At 43.4% G+C, this 24,737-nt stretch overlaps 1 protein-coding gene across 1 annotated transcript in view; it reads left to right on the top strand.

Annotated features, from left to right (window-relative positions):
* The window catches only part of LOC311106700 (adhesion G-protein coupled receptor G6-like), a 55,607-nt gene that overhangs the window by 5,593 nt on the left and 25,277 nt on the right, over positions 1-24,737 (top strand). The window contains exons 3-9 of the mRNA XM_084149095.1: positions 5,528-5,875; positions 8,086-8,688; positions 15,103-15,168; positions 16,776-16,844; positions 17,814-17,879; positions 17,981-18,049; positions 18,467-18,535. Of these exons, the coding sequence (XP_084005221.1) occupies positions 5,528-5,875; positions 8,086-8,688; positions 15,103-15,168; positions 16,776-16,844; positions 17,814-17,879; positions 17,981-18,049; positions 18,467-18,535 (1,290 nt within the window). The remainder of the gene's footprint in view (positions 1-5,527; positions 5,876-8,085; positions 8,689-15,102; positions 15,169-16,775; positions 16,845-17,813; positions 17,880-17,980; positions 18,050-18,466; positions 18,536-24,737) is intronic.

Raw genomic sequence — 24,737 nt, 5'->3', positions numbered from 1 at the left:
ACTGACTGTTGTATTTTATGCAGTTATGTTTGTTCTGTAGGTTTAAAAAACCAAGCATAGTCTTTTTTGTAATTGTTACATGTCATAGCTGGCTGTGTTGGTTGGTATTGGCAGGCAGACCTGAAGCAGAAACATTTATAGTTCTGGCTGCTGTTCAGATAAGGCTTGGATCATAGGAGATTCAGTGCCGGGAAACAGTGCATTTTTAAGTGTGTTTGGTGCCAGAGAGAGAATCAACAGAGTAATCTCACTCTCGCAAACAATTATTGTCATAAAATGCTGCCCCATTTTGACTATTAAATATATACCATCTTATCACAAGAAACAGAGCAGAAAGATATATACTCAGAAAAAAAGAATATAAGATTGAAGATACAAGGGAAATGTCAATAGAGTTCCTTTATTAAGTAGGACATCAACAGAGGAATTTTGACACAGACATGTCAACAGTTTATGATTACATCCACATGGGTATCTGGCACCACAGGGCAGAGAACTCCCATTTCTGATAGGACGCTTCATACAACCACAAATGAACACAACGTCAAGTTTCCCCCCATCAATTGTCATTCCACAAAATATGATCTACGCTTTGTTAAAGTTTTGACATTGTCATAACATGCGTGGGTGTGTTCCTAGTGTTGAGCCATGGTCTCAGCAGACCTTTGAAACCAAATTAAAATTGGCAGAGCTGTTCCGTGCTCCACCATGTTACAGCAGCACAACTCCTGTGTGTTAAGAATATTGGGTCATATGCGATTAAACTGCCTCCCCTCCTCAACTATCCCCTGAATGACGCACTCAATTAGCCCTCTCGTGAAAGACAGGGGCGGGACAGATACCAGCTGAGATACATGCAGCCCAGGTGTGCTGCCAGGGGACCAGGAGGGGGCTGCTTGAAAGCTGCCGAGTAATCTGGAGGATTAAACTTTCCTCAGAAGTCCTCTATCTGAAAGAGTCTATTTTTAGGCAGTGGGAGTATCAGTGAATGTTTGAGCCCATCTCTACCCGTCTCTGCGTATCTGGCATTCCATCCCTTGGCACCATCCCACTGCAGCCTGCCCTGCCGCCTCTCAAAGGAGCTTTCTGATCAAACCCTGTTTTTTAGGCACTCTCTTCACTGACCTTCATCGCCCTTCACATTTCAGTCATGCTGCAGCAACAACACCGTACGAATTTCATTACAGGTCAGCGTCTTCAGGTTTATACAGTAACAATGGGGTTTTGTGTTCTTATGTTAATGTCTCATTAAGATTGGAATGCTTTTAATCATGGTAAATTCAGATTCCCATCTCTTTAACAGTTAAATGTATACAAATGCTATTTTTCAATTCTGTACTGTACACAATCACTTTTTGAAACCCGCAATTATTGAACACATTGCCAGTTAGAAAGGAAATGCTTGAAATATTGAAAAACAAAGATGCCTTTTTTATTTAACATAAAATTACTTTCCAGGAGTTGCTGCTCATGATGTGCTGAAGCCAGCTATAGTTGACTCTCACATTGGCAGCAATTAATTGTAGTAATTATATTTGTTGACTTGCTTCATAAACGGCATTAACTGAGCAAGAGATACTTCGATGTGGGTCTAAATGTGTATGTGTGTGTGTGTGTGTGTGGGTGTGTGAGTCCTCTGGGCCATGTGAGTACACAGGGGTCTGGTTATGCCCTCGGCAGCGGTCAGGGCTCAGTGTGTCTCAGAGGGATGTGAACAGGGACATACAAACTGAGCAAACATCATTTGGCATGTAGTTTTTCCTCTTGCGCACCACACACACCACACCAGTGGCTGACAGCATCACACACACACTCACACACACACCAAAAACAGACCCAGTCCAGTTGTCAAACGTTGATCTCATTACTTGTTTATTCAACTCCTGAGCGTGAAGGGAGTTCGTTCATGCTGTTGTTTTTTCTCTGGAACCTGCCAAATGTTATGAAATTGCCACCATTTTGTTGGGAGGGATTCTAGTTGACTCAACTTAATTATAACCACAGCAGCACAACCACAGTTCTGTTGGTATGCTTGTTGTCTCTGTTGTATAATGTTCTGAGGCATCACCCTTGTTGTTGTTTAATGTATCTTCTTTTTAATGTGGAAGTAAAACAGGGATGGTTCCTCGGGACTTCCTGTCACACTCTCCAACATGTGTTCACATTTTCAATAACATGACTTAATTACATGGCGTGTCTGTTTTGCATTAGGTCAGTTAAAGCCTTATAATTCATGTTCAGGGTCTATTCTCATAACATGGAAAAAGGGAGAAAAAAACATGTTCAAAGCAGAGTGGATCCAGGTAATTCATTTTATGGCAAACCACTGTGTTAGAACTCGCTATTGGTTGCAGAATCAGGAAAGATTCAGACTTGCCAACGTGCTAAGTGGTACATTTAGGAGCGATGGGTAATAAAAACAAATAACCTTTATTCTTTGCAGTTGTGCTCGTTCCAAGACCGTCCAAAATCAGTATTTTAATGTTGACACTTATTACTTTTCTAATTCAGTTGTATTTTAATCGTATTCAAGTGCTGGCATGACGTAGAAATATATCAAACTGATACTGCATGTCAAATGTTTTATTAAAGTGGTATGATTCTCAGGGGTCAGTGTCCTATTACATAGAAATGTAGGGATCCAAATAAATATAACCTAAAGTGTAGCTAGATTCTGAGGCCAATTGTTTTGTGCAATTGGAACCACAGAAAATACCAACGCCTACATTCTGAGAGTAAATTTGCTAGGATAAATCATTAATAATTGTTGGATTAAATACCTGTGGGACTTATCTCCATTAGTTAAGACCAACAATTTCATAGCACTTACAAATTTGAATAAATAATGAATACTTGTCATCATGACAATGGTGTTCACTAAACAGTTACCTACAAACATGGATCACACTTTTGTTATGGCAAGTACGTAAAAAATACTGTTTCTCCTTAGATCAATCTAGAAACCGTTTTGCGAACCCGACCACAACTCCTGAGCTCACAAATGCGCGCCATTGTAACCTTAATTCCCTTTTTACATGTCTCCTATCGATGGTTATCACAGTCATCATTTGCATTGGTGTTACTTCCTCACCAGTGTTTGTACAGAGCCTCTCACTGTCCCTTTGTAGTAGTTTGTGTCATTGTAAAATCATATCACATCACAACACCCAATGTCCTCCATCGTATTTCTCTATGTTTGGACATAGTCACTAGCGATTCTAACTGGTTAAAAGAAGATACCCAGCCACTTTATTACACCACTACTCTTAGATTTGACCACGTGTTGCCCTGGGGGTGTAGAAATGTTCCCTGTGTTTTTTTATGGGACTGTGCCCAGGGCTATGACCCTGATGAATCATAGAGGCAAATGAGAGGGGCTCTCGCTCGCTCTGCGTTTCATCCTCCACTCAGACACTCCTAATGAAACCAGTGCACAGTGCCAGTATGCCACGCTTAATTATGTCTAGGCCATTAATTGGACTGTTTGGTAATCCCTCACATCCATAAGAGTATAATAGCTTTCACTTGAAGCACTATAATTGTATCAATCTATGTTTATTTTGTATATATGTGTGGCTGTTATTTAATATCATTTGTTTATTTTCAATGGATTAAAAAAAAAGACAAGTGGATAATGTGTACAGTTAGCTTCATATTTAGATGACAGGTGGATGTGGGATATACAAGACAGTGATGTTAATGTAGTATGAGATGCCTCAGTAAGGACATTCCCCAAAGGTAACTCTGGACACTCTCTTTCAATAGGTTTATTATATCAAAAGGTGGGATATTTGGATAGTTGACCTTTAAAGGTGCAAGGTTCTAAAGAAAGCAAGGAAACATTTTACATGTTACAATGCATATCTTGTTCAATATATTTTTCCAGTTCTGTGAAGAGTGTTGTGTATTAATGCTGATACCCCCTGTTAGTTGCCCATAGCTAGTCTGCCATGATTATCTATCATGTGATATGTATGAGAACGCTTGAGACGTTGCTGGCAGTAATATTTTTTTTCTTTGACTAGGCCTCACATATTAGGAGGTGTTTTTAGACAAAGGAACAGCCACTCTAAGTTGTAATTCGGTCAGCCTGAGTGAGTGGATTTAGTTTTTAGGGCCCTCTTGACCCTCTCAGCTGAGAAGAGGGCACATGTTGGCAGGTATAACAGTACCACAGGAGGACCAGGCTGTAATCTGACCCAGCATCAGCCATCTATTGTGGGGTGCATAACACTTCTAATGAGTCGATTTTCTGAAGCAAGGACAACTCTGGCCTGGAATCAGGCGATAAACAAAAATGTGTGGTTTTGGTAGGAATTGTTTCCAGTAATTGGAGATTTTGCTCTTACTGTTATAGAGAATTCCCTCGACCCTCTCCAAGGGTAGAATTCTCTGGATTGTTGCCGTCCAGGTTTCCTGATCCCTGATTTGATTCAGTTTGTAGAGAAATGACACTGCAAAGGTAGCATTGTTCCTGCCTGTAAGCCATCAGGCACCAGGATCAGAGAGCTAGGAGAGTAAATGAGAACACCCAACATAACAACTGCTGATTTCCATTGTATAGGTTTTGTCCGGGGTTTGGCTTTTGATGTGTTATCCAAATTTTACTGACATTTCATAGAGAAAGACTTACAGTTACAGAAGATTTACTGTTGCTCACAATCAAGTTCGGAAGTTGGATCAAGAAGCTTATGGAGAAGAGACAAAAACGATTACTGGCCATATTGAGATTGCAGAATTTAATTCTGTCTTATTACAGTTCTAGAAGACTGTATTTCATAACCGAGTTAAATGACTGTTAACAGTTCTGAAAGAGATCCTGTCATTATGAAGCCTTTGTGTTTTCTGACTGTACTACTTGTTTTAGTTGAGCTTATGTTTAGATGTCTGCAGACCGCTCAAATTTTTATTCACATTTAATGTTTGTTTATGCTAAATAGAATAGGTGGTATTGTACTTTGTGTTGGATGCCGATCAAGAACGCCACCAGCTTTAATTGCTCCACAGTGAGATTTTGCTCTTGAATGTTTCTGCCCCACTCCAATGTTTGCTATGGTTTTGGCTCACATATTAGACTGGCCTGGGTAAACAGAAGTCATTGTTTTCTGAGTGAAGATTTCTTTCCAGCCCATTAAAAATGTTCTCTGCGCATAGTCTTCAGGTTACCTTTAAATCATAGCTCTGGTATTTTATAATCTCAACATACATTTTTCAACTGCGTATGTAGTATGAGTGCCTTTTTCCACTGACTTGACTCTTTGCTACTGCTAATCGAAATCTCCTGTGAGTCTAAACCTGAGATGGTCCCTGTTGTCTGACTCTGTCTACTAGTCCACTAACACAGTCTCTCTGACCTCTGACCTTATTACCTGGCCTTGCACTGTTGCACTACTGACCTGACTCCTCCTCCACTGTCTTACCTGTCACCTGTCCTGTCCTGGTGTCCCCTGGTGTCTCCTGGTGTCTTCCTGTCCTCCCTGGTGCTGGGGTGTAGTAGTGACAACATGTCCCTGTTTTGGTTCAGCAGTGTTGAGCTGTAGTAACTCCAACTGCGTTGTGGTGCTCACGGACTCCCAGGGTACATTCACCTCCCCCTGCTACCCCCAAGATTACCCCAATAGTCAGTCCTGCAAGTGGACTCTGCAGGCTCCGGCTGGATTCATTGTGCAAATAACCTTCCTCGACTTTGAGCTCGAGGAGGCCCTTGGGTGCATCTACGACCGCGTCATTGTCAACACCGGCAACCAAGATGTGAAATTTTGTGGCTTGACAGCCAACGGACTGATGCTAAACTCCACCGGCAATGTGATGGAGATATCATTTAACTCAGACTTTAGCGTCCAAAAGAAAGGATTCAATGTCATGTACAGGCAAGGTATGTTTTAAAGCAGGCAAGCTTTCTTTTCTGTTTACTTACTTCTGTTTTTACAGGTATATTTTTATGATTATCATGATTGTTATGTTTATTATGATTATTAGGATTCTTCTAATGTTTGTAGTTTGAATGTTTTTACATTACATTTTCTTCTTTAGTTTGAACATGCTTATTTAGATGTTAATGTTTAGCCATGCCTTATGACAGTAAGCTTCATGGTATTTCTAAGTACTTCCCATAAGAAACATTACGCAAGCATCAAACATCTCCGCCCTTATACTAACCAATCAACAACTTGGCTCAGGACAAACATGTCTATGCTAAATTTAAAAAGTAGGCTTTTTATTTATTTTTTGACACAATGCAGTGCTTCTCCATTCAAAAATATTCAGTTCCCTTTTCTCGAATAGAAAGGACCCTAATAAGCACAGGCGACTTCAAACAAAATTACGTTTTGAATTCTCAATAGTAGTCAGAGAAACCAATGACAGGGTAAGTGAATGATTTACGATAACATTGAGTTTTATAGTGTTTAGCCTGTTCAGTTTATAGAATCCTAGTCCCAGCCTTTATCTAGGCACCATAAACCCTCCACATCAAAGAGGGACAGTACATGTAATCACACATAGCTCCACCACCCATTATCCCTTCACAGGGCCTAATCAACCAAAATCACTTCCAGCATGAATAGAACCTCTGATTCACAATGAGTCCAAGTATGAATGAAGTGTCAGGGAATGGTACCATAGCTTTCCAACGCCTTCACATTATTAAATAACATTTTCACAAACTTTTACTGTGAGAGACCACAGGACAAAAAACTTCAGCCAGCCATGTTGGAACATGGTATGCTTTGCATTATGCAAGCAATCTTGCTGTGAAACACCAGGGAGGCCAAGGAAAACCGGCTTTGGGAGGTTTCCACAATGCTTGGTTCTGGTTGGCTCCTTTGCCGTCGCTATGCGTTGACTATCAATTTAAAGCATGGACGTTAGATGAGCTAAATTGAGTTAGATGAATTAGATTGAATCATTTATACAGTGCATCACATGAGCCTTTATTCTCCCACACCCATCAGTTGGGGTCTAAGCTCCTATTGGATTTGGGCTCTGTGGTGGTATCCCAACCGGCAGGCAAACCTATTGAACTTGGCTTTCAACCTGTTGGCAGCCCAATGTCCTGCCTGGAGCCCTGGAATCATATGACGTTGTCACAGTAAGCCCTGGTCTTTCCGTACGGCTCGCAAAGCAGATCGGAGATCAACAACACAAACAGAGCCCTGCAGGACCTATCAAAAAGGGCCTCTCAGCTTTGTCAAATCCTGATACCACATTCAAAGCTGAGCTGTGTTTTTCCATTCCAAATTGGCTGTCACTCTGGCAATGGGATGGCCAACAGCAACAAACCCGCCAACCAAATCTGAGCTTCATTAAACGAAATGTCAGAAAGTATGGCATGAGCATATGTACATTTAAAAAGGAACAGAAAACCCCTTTTCCTGCTGAAAAGCCTCATTGACTGGTGGGAATGTGGAAATGGAGTGCTGGTTGACATTTAATCTTAGTGATAAGAGGTAGGCCTGAGATGTTAGAAGCTGAGGTCCCTGCCTAACTGGCACTGTTCATCCTCTGGGCTGTGGAACACTGTCTGCAGTAATATAATGATGATGTGGAAACGGTGTCTCATTAGATGCAAATAGTGAATAACGACAGACAATAGGAGAGTGACACATGAGGAATTTTCAACCTGTAGCCCCTGGATTCACACAGCATGATCCAATTGATCGATTTACTTAAAAATGAATTGGCCTTTCAGCATTCATTTTGAATGCTGAAAGGATAATTTATTTTTAAGTCAATGAGAGTATGACTGTATAGCAGTAATGGCAAGTAAGTGGTGTGTTTACCCAGACATACTGTATGTTATTGGTCGCATCGGGCTTTAGACACGATGTTCTGTGTAGTTTTTTAGAGCCCCTGGTTCTACTGAACATCTGACAGTCATCTAATGCAGTGGTTCCCAACTCCAATCCAGGAGACCCACAGTGCTGGTCTTTGTTCCAGCCCAGCACTAACACTGATTCAACTGATCAAAGGCTTAATGATTAGTTGATGACTTGATTGGTTGAATCAGGTGGTTGTGGGTTCTTAGGCCTGGAGTTTAACAACACTTTGTCCTCTAATGCTCTTCTTTCTACTTGTGTGCTGTAGTTGCCGTGGCACTGAGGAACCAGAAGGTCGCAGTGTCCAACAGCGCAAGCAAAGTGGTCCAAGTCTCCAACTCTGTGACCATACCGACCCTTCAGCAGTTCACTGTGTGCTTCGAGATAGCCCGGCCCAGCCAAAAGAGCAAGGAGACCATCTTCTCTTACACCCGGCAAGAGGACATCAGCGGTGTAGAAGCCCTCAGCTTCGGAAATGACCAGAATGGAATGGCGCTGGTCATGAGTAACGAGACATGTCTGATAGACTCTATCCTCAACACCTCGGACTTCACTTCCACCATGAAGCCATTCTGTCTCACTTGGGCCTCCACCACAGGCAAAGTTACCATCTACTACAACAGCAACTATAGGGCAAAGACCTGCTCCAACACGATTGGGCACTCGGTGGGGGCTGGGGGGCACTTCAGGCTGGGGTCCCATAGCAGCTTCGATGGGACCATCTATAACTTCCGCCTGTGGGATTACGCCATGGGCATGACACAGCTGGTCGCCCTCACGTGTGACGCCGTCGGCAACGTCATTGACTGGGACAACAGCTTCTGGGACATCCCCTCTTCGCTGGCACAGACGGACAGCACACTGAGCTGCAGTAAGTATCCCAATATAGTCATCCTCAACAGACTAGTCTATTGTATTTATGATTACTGATTTCCAGTCAGCAGAACTTATGATAATAATAATGATTATTCAAAAGAGTTTGACTGACAGTAGTCGTTATATTGTTATTGGGACAATTTCATGGTTTATTAGTAACAGTTCATGCAATATTATTCTAAGTTATATAGTAGTTATGAGAGAGCCGAAAATGGCATAAAAATCCTTAGTAACTCAAACAGTCCAAGGTTATCCAAACTGCTTAGGGAGATGAAAGCAGCAGGACAAAGATATGCTCTATGTCTCTAATAATGATAGTTTTAGGAATCTGTTTGTAGCGATAGGAGCGTAGCCACAGCGAAGGAGCCAGGGGTGTCGGGATATGTCTGCCCGACTGCCCGGTGCCCACTAGAAAATGGTGCTGTGTGTGGTTTAGCTGGGGAAATCATGCATTTCTCCAACCCATTATGAGGCTCACAGAACACACACACAAAGGCCCCATGGCTGAGGAAACTATTCCTAAAACACTATCTGCTCTGCCACAGCTTGGGCCTGAGAGCCTGTGAAAGAGAGGGGTGTTCAGAGGACTTTTAAGACCAAATGGTAGGAGTTCCCTTCCCAGCACTAAGCTCTCCCTTTCACAAAGGTGCACAGAGAAAGATGCCTGTCTCTCTGAACATTAGCTCGCTCTGTGTTAGTCTTGGAACTGCTCATGGGTGTGGATGATCTGGAACAACCAACTCCCCTTGGGTACTCTTTGAGTTTACATCTCTGCTGCTGCTCCAGTTGAAAGTCATACATACCAGATGTTAAAACCGATAGTCTAGTTCTACTATACTCTACACTATTTAGAGGAGTAGGGTAAACAATATACTGTTGTTAGGGCTGTGACGGTCATGGAATTTTGGATAATGGTAATTTGCCAGCCAAATGACTGCTGTCACCATAATAACCGTTTGAATAGCAAAATAATAAATACTGTAAAGAAAAACAAAAAATCCTCTCCTCTGCTCTTGACTGCATGTGCCGCCATAGAAATATAATTCCCATTTGAGTCAATGATGACATAATGGGTGGACTGGTGCCCATCCCGAGTGTACCCATAGGAGCAAAGCAGGAAGTAAAAGCAGGAAGTGTACCCATCATGTGTGCTGTGATTTGTTGATTCAACTCAACTGACATTACAGAAAATACATTCCATTGCATGAGCCACATCAGTTAACATCATTTGAATGAACATTCTACATTTCAGCAAGGAGCAACAAAGTTACATCAAAGATGATCTATTATATTGACAAGATAGCCGAATGACCGCTCTAAAAATGGAAATACATGCCCTCCATGATTTAATGCAGGCGAGATCAGGTGGGACCATTCTAGCCAATGAGAGGACAGATACGCATGTGAACAACAGGCACAATTAAGTCATTTTTCTCAAAGTTGCCAGAATGCCACGTGCATCCACTTACAGTATATCAGTACATTAACAGCCTAAACATTATGAAACTTATATTCAATCAAATAAGCCTCAAGTAAGTCATAGACCTCCATACAAAAAAGGGCTTATCTCACACAGACAGATTTTGAGCAGAGTAAATCCTCTCGCTTTGCCCCTTCCTCTCTGGTTTCATCAAGTTCTTAAGAGTCCATGTTACCGCAGAAACGGACTCAACCGCACTATTGCCCTGCCGCCTGCCTTCAGTCAGCTGTTCATTCCACAAAAAATTACAAAATAAACAGTTATGACGGTTATTTATTTTCATGGCAGTCTTTATTCATAACCGTCGGTTACACGGTTATACGGTAATTGTGCCAGCCCTAACTGTTGTTTGAGTATATCACCTCTATAGTAGTGGACTAAACTCCACTCCATGGTGAAGAAAGTTTCTGATGAACTCCCACCAACGGCATGGAGGCAAGACCAGGCTTTGTGGAATCTAGCTCCAACTACATCAATTCGCCCAAGGTCAATACTTCAAAAGATGTCAATTATGAAATGCCCACTTTGTACCTATGTTTGTCCTCTGTAGTTGCATGCCTTTCTTTGTTTGCTGAAATCCCCAATTTTTCAATAAACATTAATCAAATACAGCCACCGACTGTTTGCTCATTGCTGTTGCTCTAAGATGGCAACTCAGCGCAAAAACGCATGTGCCAATTGAATCTCATCAAGGAAACTGTTGCATCCCCGGTTGAGGCCTCCTGTAGCTCAGTTGGTAGAGCATGGTGCTTGCAACGCCAGGGTTGTGGGTTCGATTCCCACGGGGGGCCAGTATGAAAAATGTATGCACTCACTAACTGTAAGTCGCTCTGGATAAGAGCGTCTGCTAAATTACTAAAATGTAAAATGTAAAGGAAGCAGGTTATTTTTAGTTATTGCGAAGAGAAACTCGACAGTATAAAGCATTAATATCACAAAGACTGTTTATTTCCAACATGACAGCGGATACGGCATACTAAGTAGCCTGTTCCAAGCTGAGTCCATCTGCACCCGCTCTAAGGTAGCACACTTGAATATGCTGGCCAACAACCAATGAGGGCCTGCCAAGTAAGCTATGCGCATCCAATCAGATACATATTTCCAATATCATGCACTGAACATGTGCATACCATTTTAACCAGATGTGCATAATAACATGCTGCTTATCTCTCAAATACTACAGAAGCAGTCGTGGTTGTATTTGATTAACATTTATTGAAAAGGTATGGATTTCAGCAAACAAAGAAAGGGACGCAACTACAGAGGACAAACATAGGTACATAGTAAGAATGCCATCATTTACATTTTGTATTGTAAGTATTGACCTTAGGCGAATCAATGTAGTCGGAGCTGAGTCTCTGCTCCACGCAGTTGGTGGAGTTCATCAGAAACTTTCTTCACCATGGAGTGGAGTTTAGTCCTTGTGTCCTTGTTTATCTTTACATAAACACCTCCATGTTTCATTGTGGTCCATTAGATTATTAAACATGTATTAACTTATTAATTAGTAAATAAATGCTTTGCTTTGCCTACATGAGTTTGTTTACATGTCACTGGCTGATGCAGCTTCTGCTTAATAATTGCCTGTGCCTGATTAATATGATACCTACTAATGTCAAGTCTTCTCTTTACAGTCTGTTTCCCACTTTGCATACACTTAACAACAGCTGCTCCATCTAGTGGTGAGTGTGCTGCTAACAACCTGATTGCTTTGTGAAATTCGCTTGCTTGAGTACCATGCAAGATGATGCATGTGAAATACAGTGTTAACCACTATAAAGTGTAGACTTTATGGTTCCAGGAAACAGAGAGTTGCATTATGGATTAACTTTTTACCAAGCCTCTGGACGTTACATGCCAATGATAAATTATACGTTTGATTAATCTACAGTCAATATGCCAAATCTATACACAAATAGAAGATTATTAGTCTTGTGTCATACATTCAAGACCAACCAGGTAAAGTTATGTTATTTTTCTGCTCGCAGACTTTGTGTCGTGACATAACGAGGCGCTGCATGACGCAAGTCGACCAACAGTGGTACTCTTGCTAATTGTCTGTCCGTCCTTGCTTTGAATAACATCAATGTACTGTATCTGCCTGCCTCGTCTTTCCAGGGCTTCTCATGCAGGAAGAACATTTACTTTTTACAAGACCAGACAATGACTTCTTAGGAACTAACATGTAACAACCCCCCTGTACAGTCGTGGTCAAAAGTTTTGAGAATGAAACAAATACTAATTTTCACAAAGTCTGCTGCCTCAGTTTTGATGATGGCAATTTGCATATACTCCAGAATGTCATGAAGAGTGATCAGATGAATTGCAATTAATTGCAAAGTCCCTCTTTGCCATGAAAATGAACTTAATCCCCAAAAAACATTTCCACTGCATTTCAGCCCTGCCACAAAAGAACCAGCTGCCATCATGACAGTGATTCTCTCGTTAACACAGGTGAGAGTGTTGACGAGGACAAGGCTGGAGATCACTCTGTCATGCTGATTGAGTTAGAATAACAGACTGGAAGCTTTAAAAGGAGGGTGGTACTTGAAATCATTGTTCTTCCTCTGTTAACCATGGTTACCTGCAAGGAAACACGTGCCGTCATCATTGCTTTGCACAAAAAGGGCTTCACAGGCAAGGATATTGCTGCTAGTAAGATTGCACCTAAATCAACCATTTATCGGATCATCAAGAACTTCAAGGAGAGAGGTTCAATTGTTGTGAAGAAGGCTTCAGGGCGCCCAAGAAAGTCCAGCAAGCACCAGGACCGTCTCCTAAAGTTGATTCAGCTGCGGGATCGGGGCACCACCAGTGCAGAGCTTGCTCAGGAATGGCAGCAGGCAGGTGTGAGTGCATCTGCCTGCACTCACAGGCGAATACTTTTGGAGGATGGCCTGGTGTCAAGAAGGGCAACTTCTCTCCAGGAAACACATCAGGGACAGACTGATATTCTGCAAAAGGTACAGGGATTGGACTGCTGAGGACTGGGGTAAAGTCATTTTCTCTGATGAATCCCCTTTCCGATTGTTTGGGGCATCCGGAAAATACCTTGTCCGGAGAAGACAAGGTGAGCGCTACCATCAGTCCTGTGTCATGCCATTCATTCATGTGTGGGGTTGCTTCTCAGCCAAGGGAGTGGGCTCACTCACAATTTTGCCTAAGAACACAGCCATGAATAAAGAATGGTACCAACACATCCTCCGAGAGCAACTTCTCACAACCATCCAAGAACAGTTTGGTGACGACCAATGCCTTTTCCAGCATGATGGAGCACCTTGCCATAAGGCAAAAGTGATAACTAAGTGTCTCGGGGAACAAAACATCAACGTTTTGGGTCCATGGCCAGGAAACTCCCCAGACCTTAATCCCATTGAGAACTTGTGGTCGATCCTCAAGAGGCGGGTGGACAAACAAAACCCCACAAATTCTGACAAACTCCAAGCATTGATTATGCAAGAATGGGCTGCCATCAGTCAGGATGTGGCCCAGAAGTTAATTGACAGCATGCCAGGGCAGATTGCAGAGGTCTTGAAAAAGAAGGGTCAACACTACAAATATTGACTCTTTGCATAAACGTAATATAATTGTCAATAGAAACCTTTGACATTTATGGAATGCTTGTAATTATACTTCAGTATACCATAGTAACATGCTTCAGTGTTATCTCATAACACTGAAGCAGCGAACTTTGTGAAGACCAATACTTGTGTCATTCTCAAAACCTTTGACCACGACTGTACACTGTGAAACACAGCCGAGGCCTATAATGTTGGCAGGAGGCTAAGGGGCCCAAACCTTAAGTTTAGGTAGTGTGGTTGGCCAGTGGTGTGGCACGCGAAGCTGTAGCTGTAGTCTACCTGGGGTAAACTAGCTCTGGGCTAATTATCAGGCTTGTGAAGAGGACTGGCCCAATGAAGCCCTTTGGGCCTCCTTTCATCTCTGTGTGAGGTCAGTGGGGGAGTGACTGTCTGCATGGCTACACTCTGTCAGAGATCCATGACCCACTGAGTCTTCACATTCCTCACAGTCCTGGCCCAGGCACGATGGGGTAGTTTAGTCTTGTGGGTCTACTAGTTCAGATATATGGAATAGCACTAGCCATTCATCCACATCACCTAAATGCACAATACCTTTTGGGTGGGTTATGGGTACTGGCCTGGGAGTGACAAAAGAGAGTAGTTTCTTACGTTTCACTTCTATGATTAGAACTCAGCAGTGCATGAGGTAATAGTTGAAGACTGAAGACTGGAATCCACGGTCCGCCAGAACAATGGTTCACTGGACCATAGGACAGTGACAATAATGACAACTCACCTCCACTAACTGATATTAAAGATGTCCTTTCTCTCCTATGACTCATTACTTTTCAATATCATAATTATTAGCCATGTCCATCGAGTGTTCTGCTCTGAGCACTTTCCTGTATAACAGCATTAGCAAATATGTGAGGGGGGCAAACAAAGCAGCATTCATCCCTGTATCACAAAGTGCTGCATATTTTATATGACAGAGGAGGTGTTGGTGGTAGGACTGGGCACAGCTTCAGAACAGTGGGGAAAAGATCAAACTCCCTGCCCTTTTCAACAAAATCACAAGTATTCAGGCTTATGAAATTCCAACATTTATTTGGCAGATCATCCTGAATATTTATTGACATTTCTGGGTCACATACCAGCCTGAGAGCATGTAGCTAGCTGAGCTGAGCAGGTGCTGGGAATACTGTCAATCCTGTTACAATGAAGGTGCCTAATACCCAGGGCCAAAGTCGTGCCAAATTTTTATTTTTCATGAATTTATTATGTGTGGGATTGTACTGAAATTAATATAAAACTGCATAGAGTTGTTTGTGTTCTCTTTAACCACTCACCATGGGAAATGTTGTTGATTATGGTGATTTAACATGTTTATTTCCAATCCACTTTGAAGGTACCTCTGTACCTGTCTATACATCACAGACCACCAGCTGTGCCTCTCCTGGACTGGGCTGCCCAGGTAGGAAACCAACGACTGTTACACATGTCAATCATTTACAACAGATCGTACAAGGATTATCAAGCACCACACAATCATACACTATCATACTTATTAAATATGATTGCATATTTAAGCAATAAGTGGGTGTGGTATATGGCCAATATACCACGGCTAAGGGCTGTTCATAAGCAAGACACAATGCGGAGTGCCTGGATACAGCCCTTAGCCATGGTATATTGGCCATATACCACAAACCCCCAGGGTGCCTTATTTCTATTATAAACTGGTTACCAACGTAATTAGAAGAGGAAAAAGTAATGTTTTGTCATACCCGGCTTTCAGCCAATCAGCATTCAGGGCTCGAATCACCCAGTTTATAATGATTAACAACCAACAGACATACCATTTTACCCATCTCACCTCTAATGTGTGTTTGTGTTATCTCCCTGTTCTGTTTTATTCATCATATCTTCTTAGACATATTGACATACAATAGTATAAAATAAATCCTTCTAGCCCCCCCTCCCCCACCCCCCCCATTAAATTTTTTAAATTAAATAAATAATAAAAAGGTGGTTGTCCCACTGGCTATCATAAGTTTAATGCACCAATTTGTAAGTCGCTCTGGATAAGAGCGTCTGCTAAATGACGTAAAAATGTAAATGTAGTATGCCAACATGTTAAAAGGCACACAGTACATCACTCTTTCTCCTCTATGTCACTTTGCAGTCTTGACCACGGTATCAATTCCATAACAAGACTATGATGTCATTTTATGCAGTCTTTGTGGAATTACATAAAAAAACGACACCTCTAGTGTATCAACCCCCTATCCCATTCACCCAGTAGTGTGTACACTGGAAACACACTCTCTGTACCCTGATCTCCTTATTAAGGGACCCTCCAAACCTTGTCATTTGCCATAAAGCTTCCAAATTCAACTGAAGAACCATGAGAAGTAGACCTTCCATTCCATGGGGAGAGAGCGGGAGTAGCGGGGAGGAAGGGAATGGGGAAATCAGTGTTCCTGTCCAGTTTGACCCCTGTTCTGGATGAGGTCGCAGCTGCAGAGATGATGCACGGTTTATGGCCTCTCCTCCCCATAGACATCAGCCACATTTCCCAAAAGTCAGTTCTCACGCTGCGAGCAAATCTATTAAGTGCTGTGTGTATGGTGGATTTAGACAGCTATTTGAAGGTTAACTCTTATATGCTTTGCTTATGAGAAAGACCCCTGTGACAGACTTTGCTGTAGAATCAACAAGGTGATTGGATGAAAATAAATGAGACTAGGAAGGAAGAGAGTCACCTCTTGAAGACCAGCACTGTGGCTTATGATGGCCCAGAGTATGTTTGACAGATAAATATATTTAATCTCTTCATCTGTTGATCCTATCCTGGTAGAATCCACATTATACTGGATATTATTACAACTTTTAAAGCTTTTAATAGCTTTTAAAGTTACTGCATTACACAACTGTACAAGATTTCTCTGCATATTTGTATTCATGTTCCTCATGCTACGCTTGTATTCATTGCCCAATCAGTCATCTTGCATTTGTGTCGTCTCACTTTACACCCATTTAATGCATATGTAACCTTTCTCCATCCATCCCTGCAACCAGCAACATTAACTCCCACCAGCTCATCCATTGTCACCACTAACATGATTGCTACTAATTCAACAACCAACGGTAAGCATCCATCCCTCAACCCCATTGTTTGTAATGAGCACATGTTATTTTCAGCTTGTCTGTTGTTGTGAAGGTAAACCAATACTATCTACTCCATACAGAGTGCAGCTGATGGGTGTTTTAATCAATATGGAAAATGGCAACTCTGACTGATTGAGGGGATATTGTCAGGTGGCCCATTAAACTAGAGAGATTTTGGTCTTATCCAAAAATGGTCTCTTTGATTGCTCTCATGGCTCCCTTTAAAAAAACGCACAGCCAATTCCAGTCTATTAAACCCACATAATACTGACTCCACTGTTGGTGGCATTGAGGTGCATTCACTTAAACTTCTACCTATCCTAAGAAAATGTGTTAGTAAAACATATTTATGATTTGATTAACCCTGTCAGTGGCACATCTGAAACAGTTAATTTCCCAGCCCAAATAAAATTAAGATTTGTGAAAAGCAGCCACCAGTTTTATCAAGTAGGATTCCGTACTGAGGGAAGCCTCCTAATAAGACATGAATGATGAAGACGTGAAAAAAAGCTGTGTTTGATGAGCTAATTGGCCGTTTAGTGGTTTGCAGGCCATACAGTAGGTAAACACCATGTCTCTGATACTGTACTAGCTAATGGTTTTGCTGCAGAAGACGTTTGATCTCCATCTCTCTCATATCTGACCCTTCCTTGAAGTAAAGCAAACAAGGTCCTGGCGTTTCCATTTGAAGTTTGGAGCCACTATTGACATGACGTCAATTGTATGGTGGAACAACATTGATTTAACTCACTGTAGCTTAGCCCCTATCCAAAACGGAGGCCACTTGTTCATTTGACAGTCAAATGTGTAACTGTGCTGATAGTTGATCAGATGTGGATGCTTCATGGCCAATTCATACGTCCATGATCTCAACCTTAGCTCTCAATACTTCACCCTCCTTTATTCATCTCATCTCATACTGTGTCTGCTGTCCATCCTTATCTTCAGTTCTCTCTGCAACCACTTCATCTGCCACCACTACTAGCATGCCTCTAACTACCAGCTCAACAACTGGTAAGGTGCCATCTTTAGTTCTCAACATTATTTTCCCTCATTATTTAACCACTGTGTTATTTTACCCTCTTTTTGCTGACTTGTGCTGTAAATGTCACCAGTTCAAACCACTACCACAACCACTACTGCAGCTACAACTAATGTGCAGACATTACCCAGCACAACCACTGGTAAGGTATCTCTATCACTGGATCTGATCTCAGTTTATGCAAATTTGATCTGATTATCGTTATAGTGCAAATATAAATTTTCTGAATGCATTACATATAGACCCTTTATAAATGCTTCAATTTGGTACCTTCATATAATATGTCTATGTAGTTTAGTCTGATTTCCCTCTCAGAACATTTAGCAAACACATGGCATTTGGCAGGCCATTTACCTTCAGGAAGAAAGGTAGAGATGAGAGATCTTGCCAGTGATGTTGTTTGTTGTTTTTTCCATTTGCGTCTTATAATTGAAAATTGCATGGTAACGCGTTGACCCATATAAACCCCATGCATACTCTAGAGCATTGCTTATTGTTTGTGTGTGTTCATTTCACTCTTTCAAACCATTTAGTTCACATTTGCTGTCCTTGTCACCAGTTACTCAAACCATTATCCCATCTGCAGCAGCCGCTACTAACACAACTCTATTCTACAGCACAACCAATGGTAAGATGTGTATTTGTTTTTCTCTTGTTTTGTACTCATGGAAAAATCTGCTTGTGGCATTTTTCTTTATGTGTGGGGAATGGGTTTGAAAGCGGTTCCATCCTTGACCAACTTGGAACTTTCCAGATGGATTAGGCTGGGAAGCAATTGTCATGGCTTCTCAATGGGAGTATGGTATGTTTGCCCATGTAGCTCCCTTTAAAAAATGGACTCAGCAGTGAATGCTGTCTAAGTGGTTCTTGACATGGCTTCTATTTTTGAAAACACCTATAGTAGCCACCTGTTGTAGCCCTGTATCATGTGTTTTGCCGTTATTGCCTTCCATTTGATTTTGTAACCATTTTCCACCCCCATGTTCTACCAGCACTGACAGCTTCTGCTACAACCATTGTTTCAAACCCAGCTACAACTAACTTGCCTACCACTAACAACACAGTGCATGGTAAGAAAGCCCACTTTTCCCTTTTGCCTGTTATTGACTAAGGACTGACTGGGGAGAATTCAATATTTTTTCACTTTTTTCTCAAATGTGTCTTTCTTCATTTTGAATAAAATGTTATATCTCTTACTCTTGCTAACAGTGACAACTACTCCCCCATTTTCCCCTACTACTAACTTACCAGCTAACATCACTACTACTCTGGGTAAGACACACCAGCTGCTCCTTGTCTGGCTGTGTTTGTTTTAAGGCTTTGCAGAAAATAGTCTTTGTTCAGTACAATTTGCATTTGTCACTGTAACTTTCAAACACATTGGGCAAACAGATCTCAAAGTGTAGTCTGAGGACATGGAGCGTCCATTTTTCAAAGTTTTGCATCCATGATACAACTATAGAATTACTAATATAACCAATGTAGGCAAGGTACATTTCACAACTTTCAACTCCATATTCATCAACTCCAGCACCACCCCAACATCAACATATGTGAAAATGGCCTGTTTCAATGTTTTGTAGTAAAAAAAAGATAGAGGAGATAACTGTTTCCAATGACATCATCAACCAATTAAAGGCAATTAGTACGCAATTGCTACTCATAATTGGTTAAAATCACATGATGCACACCAATGATGTCATTGAAAACACTTATCTTCCTCAATCTTTTTTACTACCAAACATAGAAACGCGCCATTTTCATATACTGTATGTTGATGTTGGGGTGGTGCTGGAGATGAAGAATATGAAGTTGAACATTTAGGAAATTTCCCTTTAAGTATTTCAGAGAGGCTTATGAGTAGTTACTGTACACATCTTCAAAAAAAGAAACGTGATTAATCACACATTATCTTCCACTTTTTCAGTAGTTTTTACTTTATTGTTGGTTTCTTCTAATAGCATGTCTTCTAACATTGCAAAGATTCTGCTCAGCTGGTTAAAACATACACTTGGGAAATCTTGATATGGTCTCCTTGCTGACTTAGTTGTATTGTCACTCTTGCTAACAGTGTCTGAAGCCACTACTACCCCACCGTCCTCGACTAACATGTCTCCTACTACCATGTCCACTAACATCATTACGCTGGGTAAGACACACACACTCACTAAGCTTGTCCTTGTCTTGTTTGTAGTGAGACTATGCAGCTTCCATTGGCAAGCTGTTCTCTCTCTCAGCCTGCTTCAACCTGTCTGTTTGCCTCTCACTCCCATTCTATCCTATTCTCAGCCAATATGCTGTTTACAGTATCGGGGAAAGATCTGTGTCTATTCTGTCACCTCAAAAGGAAGGCCTAGTTGACTGCTGTAAATATAGGTGATCCAAATACTGTATTCTTCCATGCATTCTGCCTAATTCCTATGGAATAAGACCATAGGCTACTATTTTGTATTTGTTTATTCAGCTCCAGTATAAGCTAGAAGACGCTGTTTCTAAAATCAGTCTGTATTTAAAATATGTAACCTGCTTTGACCCCTCCGTTTTTATATTGACTGGACTGGGGCGCCACAGAGAAGGAGAGAGCGGTGTATCTGTGGTCTGTGCTTCGGCTCACCCCCTGGCCAGTGACCTCCTCCACCACCACCACCCCCCACACCAGGCCTCACGTCCTGCCTGGCCCCCGCAGCTCTAAAACCTCCCTGGGCTACATCTCCACCCCCCTCATCTGGCCCGTGAGGAAGAAACCTGAGGCCTCTGTCACCCGCCTCCCGGTCAGACCCATCCTCTATCTGACCAAGCCTCATCCTGTACCAGCAGCACATATGTCCCTCAGGCCCAAGGTGACAACAATAACAACAACAGCGCCCGTGGCCAGGAAAACACATGCTGTATCCAGGGTCATGACGAGTCCCCAGGGATTGTTCCCATGGCGACCAGTGGATGTTGGGAACAGTAGCGATGAGGAGGACGTGGAGTCATTCCCAGCAGCGGCATCAGCATCACTCAGCAACCGTAAGAAGAATAAGCCCATGGCTCCCCCCCACTGGATCCCATTGAGTCCCAGCAGAGAGAACAGCAGCAGCAGCACTGTGAACTGGACTGAGCCCCTGGAGGAGTACACATCAGGCTCTGAGACATTCATTTACGACCTGGACCTAGGGGACGACCCCTTCAGCCTTTTCCAATATGACTCGTCCTACTCCCTGGATGAAGGCCTGGCTCTGGCCACCTCCGGCCCACAGAACCTTTCCCAAGCTGGGGCTGGAGTCAGTACTGAGGGCCCAGGCCGTGTGACTGTGAGCGACCCTGTTAACGCCGGGGGAGGAAGGGAACATTTACACAATCAATCAGAGCCCAATTTGCCCCAGGAGGCGTTGGCAGGAGGCGCGCTGGCAGAAGCTGGGGGAGAGGCTAGGACAGGGGAGCAGGGTGGGGTGGTGGCAGCACACAGCAGCTGGGCTCAAATCCCTCCTTTCAGCACGGCTCCGGAGAGGACAGGTGTGCAAACGGATCAGGCCCGGCCCGGCAGCAGCTTCAGTGAGCAAACAGCAGAGAGAACCACTCAGTCCCTCTCAAACATCGCTACACAGTCTCCCTCATTATTAACAGCAGCAGAGCTCCGTTTCTCTGAGAGGGTCGGGATTACCACTGACAATGACCCCACAGTGGAGGTCTCTAGACATAAAGACTACACACCCACACCCAGTCCCATATCCATACCTACCACGTCTGCTATGCCAGATAGCCTATGGACAGATGTAATCACAGAGATACCGGCCCCTAACTCCCTCCCCTTCACTCCAACCATACCTCTCCCCACCTCTCCCGTTCACAGTATGGAACAAAGTGATGTTAGTCATTCAGGACACGTCAAGCCAGCTGCCACTGAGACAGAGACATCGCTCCCGGAGAGTTCAAAGGCGAATGTGCTGCAGCCTTCCATGGAGGTTCAAAGACATTTATTAATGCGGGAGGGCACAAGGCCCAGACCACTGTCTCTGTCAGTCCCTACTGATGCCGCTACAGCTCTGACACCTGTCCTTGAGAAAACACACCTCTCTTTCTCTGACAAACACCACAGTGACCTGGTTTTGAGGAATCAATTAAGTTCCTTCTTGACTAACGCTCATCCTGTGGATGGTAGGCTAGCCACTATGGTTCCCAGTGAGAGTATTGCCTCTGAGTCAGGTAGCCAGAGTGAGGGGATAAGGTTATATTCACCTCTGGCTCTGGAGCCATCGTCATATATGTACATATATGTGTCAGACAGTTTGTTGGGCAGCTCAGAGGGGCATGAGGGCTTTAATCCACTCAGTTCTAATCTGAGAAGTTCGTCATGTACATCTCACCTATCTGTCACTCCTATCACAGAGCAACCACACCACCAGGCCCTCCTCCCAGCCACCATGACAGACGAATGGACTTCCTCTCAGTCCTCACCTCCTAATACAATCTCCCCAAGCAGACAGGAGTGGATGGATGTATTGCCCACCAAGTTCAGCATGGTCTCTCTCAGCTCTGACCTCCTGTCTGAGACAGACTTGCCAGAGCAGCTTCATATCACCACGGTTACTGAATGGGAAAGTGCAGATGGGATGGCGAGACACTCGGCTCGACAGAAAGGAGAGGAAGTCCACATGTCATCCATAAGTGGCTCGTCCTCCTCTCCATCGCTGATCTCGCTCTTCCGCCCCAGCACGCAGAGCGAGCCATCTGTAGCCAAGCTTGGACACCATGGGACCTCACACATCAATGATGATGGATCTGAATATCTCTCCCAGACCAGCCTCCTCCTCTGCTCCTCCCTGCTAGCCCCCTCTCCTCCTCTGGCTCTGCCAACGCCACTCATCAGCAGTACAGCATCAGAATATGGCAGTGTCGTTACCCATGAACCCCAGCGGCAGGCTTATATGCATGAATTAGGCTGGCCACATCCGGTCAGCGGTCTTGGCAGTGTGATTCACACAGACACACACACCCCAGTGTCTGAGCTGCTCTCCACCGTGACCTCCAGGGCAGATCAGCTCATGTCAGATTCTTCTGAATCTCTCTTATTCCATAGACCGATGACAACAAACCCTCCTCGTATTGGAGAGAGACCACTCCCCGCCCCTACCCCCACCCCCCTTACCCCCCATATCCCCCCTCTGAGGGGGACATTGTCTGCTGGAGCGGCCAACATGGTTGATTCGGGAGCTGGCGCCTCACTGCCCACCCGTCCAACGGCTGCATTCCAACAATCCTCCACACTCATTGGCAGCCAATCAGAGCCCACTCAGCCTGCTGGAATTGACAGAACACTGGCCTGGCCCGGAGAGAGCAGAGAGAGCACAGCATCACCCGCTGCCCCAGACACACAGCTCACTGCTGCTGCCTCCAGTAACCTCACCATTAGTGCTGCAAGTATACAGCCCACTGCTGTTACCAGAAATATCCTCCCCCCTTCTGCCTCAAACATACAACTCACCACTGCCAGCAAACAGCCAACTGTTTTCCTAAATATCCAGTCCACCTCTACTTCCACCAGCCAGCCTCCTACGGCCTTAAACGCCTACCCTGCTGGGGCTGGCCCTGTGTCAGTCCCCTGGAGGGCCAACCACAGTGAGGACACACAGGGTGATAAACATGGACCGGCCCTCATTGATCACACACCCTCCACTGCTGCAAGCACGTCAGTAAGCAGTGTGGGCCCTGGCAACAATGTGACTGTGAATCAGAACACCAACATATACCGAGAGACCGAGACACAGACAACTCCCAATCCACTAGCCGTCATTGGCATGGATGAGCAGTCTTTTGTAGCCACAAAGAGCCCCTACTTGCCTCTTACCACTCCACATAGAGTGTTAAATGCAGGCAGTGGCACAGTGTCCACCCCACGGACCTCAGCGGGCACCGCGGGCACCCCTGTTATTGCCCCATGCCAATGTAAAGCTCGCTTTCATTTATCATGTCTGTGTGGACTTTCAACCGGGAACAGTATGTTTTGCAATAACAAAGTAGATGTAGAAACAAAAAGAGAGAAAGCCTCTCGATCACCTAATCTCTGCTTTGAATGCTACTGTAGTAGTGGTGGGATGAGGTTGATAAAGTCTAATCTGGTGAAAATGGGGTGTCCTGTTGGAGGAGGTTGATGATTGAGGTTGTGTTGTGATTTTGGATGGGGCATAGAACATTAACTTAGGCATGTACAGTAGTTGACCAATCACTGAGCTCTATAGAGGCCTCTGCTCGGCTGATGGGGCTGCTGCTACCTTCCCTCATGGGGCGCAGCTCTCCTCTTGTGATTTTAAGTTTCAAACATTCCTGTTTCTTGGGAGACTTCTAATGCTGTTATCATTTGATTTTAGAGCAAATAACTGCTAATCTAAATGTAACCTGATATTGCTATAATATAGCAAGTCAAAGAAAAATAACACTCTTGATCAACAAAGATAAACAATATATATATTGGATACTTCAAAACATTCTGAGGTGGCCTTCCTTCCTGATCTGCAATCACTGGAGTCTCTTAAGAACAGTATTGGCATGGAGTAGAAACAGCATCGTACTGTAGCTAGTTCAGCACTAACAACAGGAGAGGCTTGGGAGCCATCTTGTGATGGCTGTGAGGCATAGCAGCAGATCATCATCACAATCAAACAGTGATGTACCACACGTATATGCTCCACAGGATGTTGGTGGCACCTTAATTGGGGAGGACGGGCTTGTGATAATGGCTGAAGCGGAATAAGTGGAATGGGATCAAATACATCAAACACATGGCTTCCATGTGTTTGATGCCATTCCATTTGTTACGTTCCAGACATTATTATGAGCCGTCCTCCCCT

This window comes from Coregonus lavaretus (genome assembly GCF_964263955.1).
Source record: "Coregonus lavaretus genome assembly, chromosome: 31".
Lineage (NCBI taxonomy): Eukaryota > Metazoa > Chordata > Actinopteri > Salmoniformes > Salmonidae > Coregonus > Coregonus lavaretus.
This window is presented reverse-complemented; position numbering and strand designations above follow the sequence as displayed.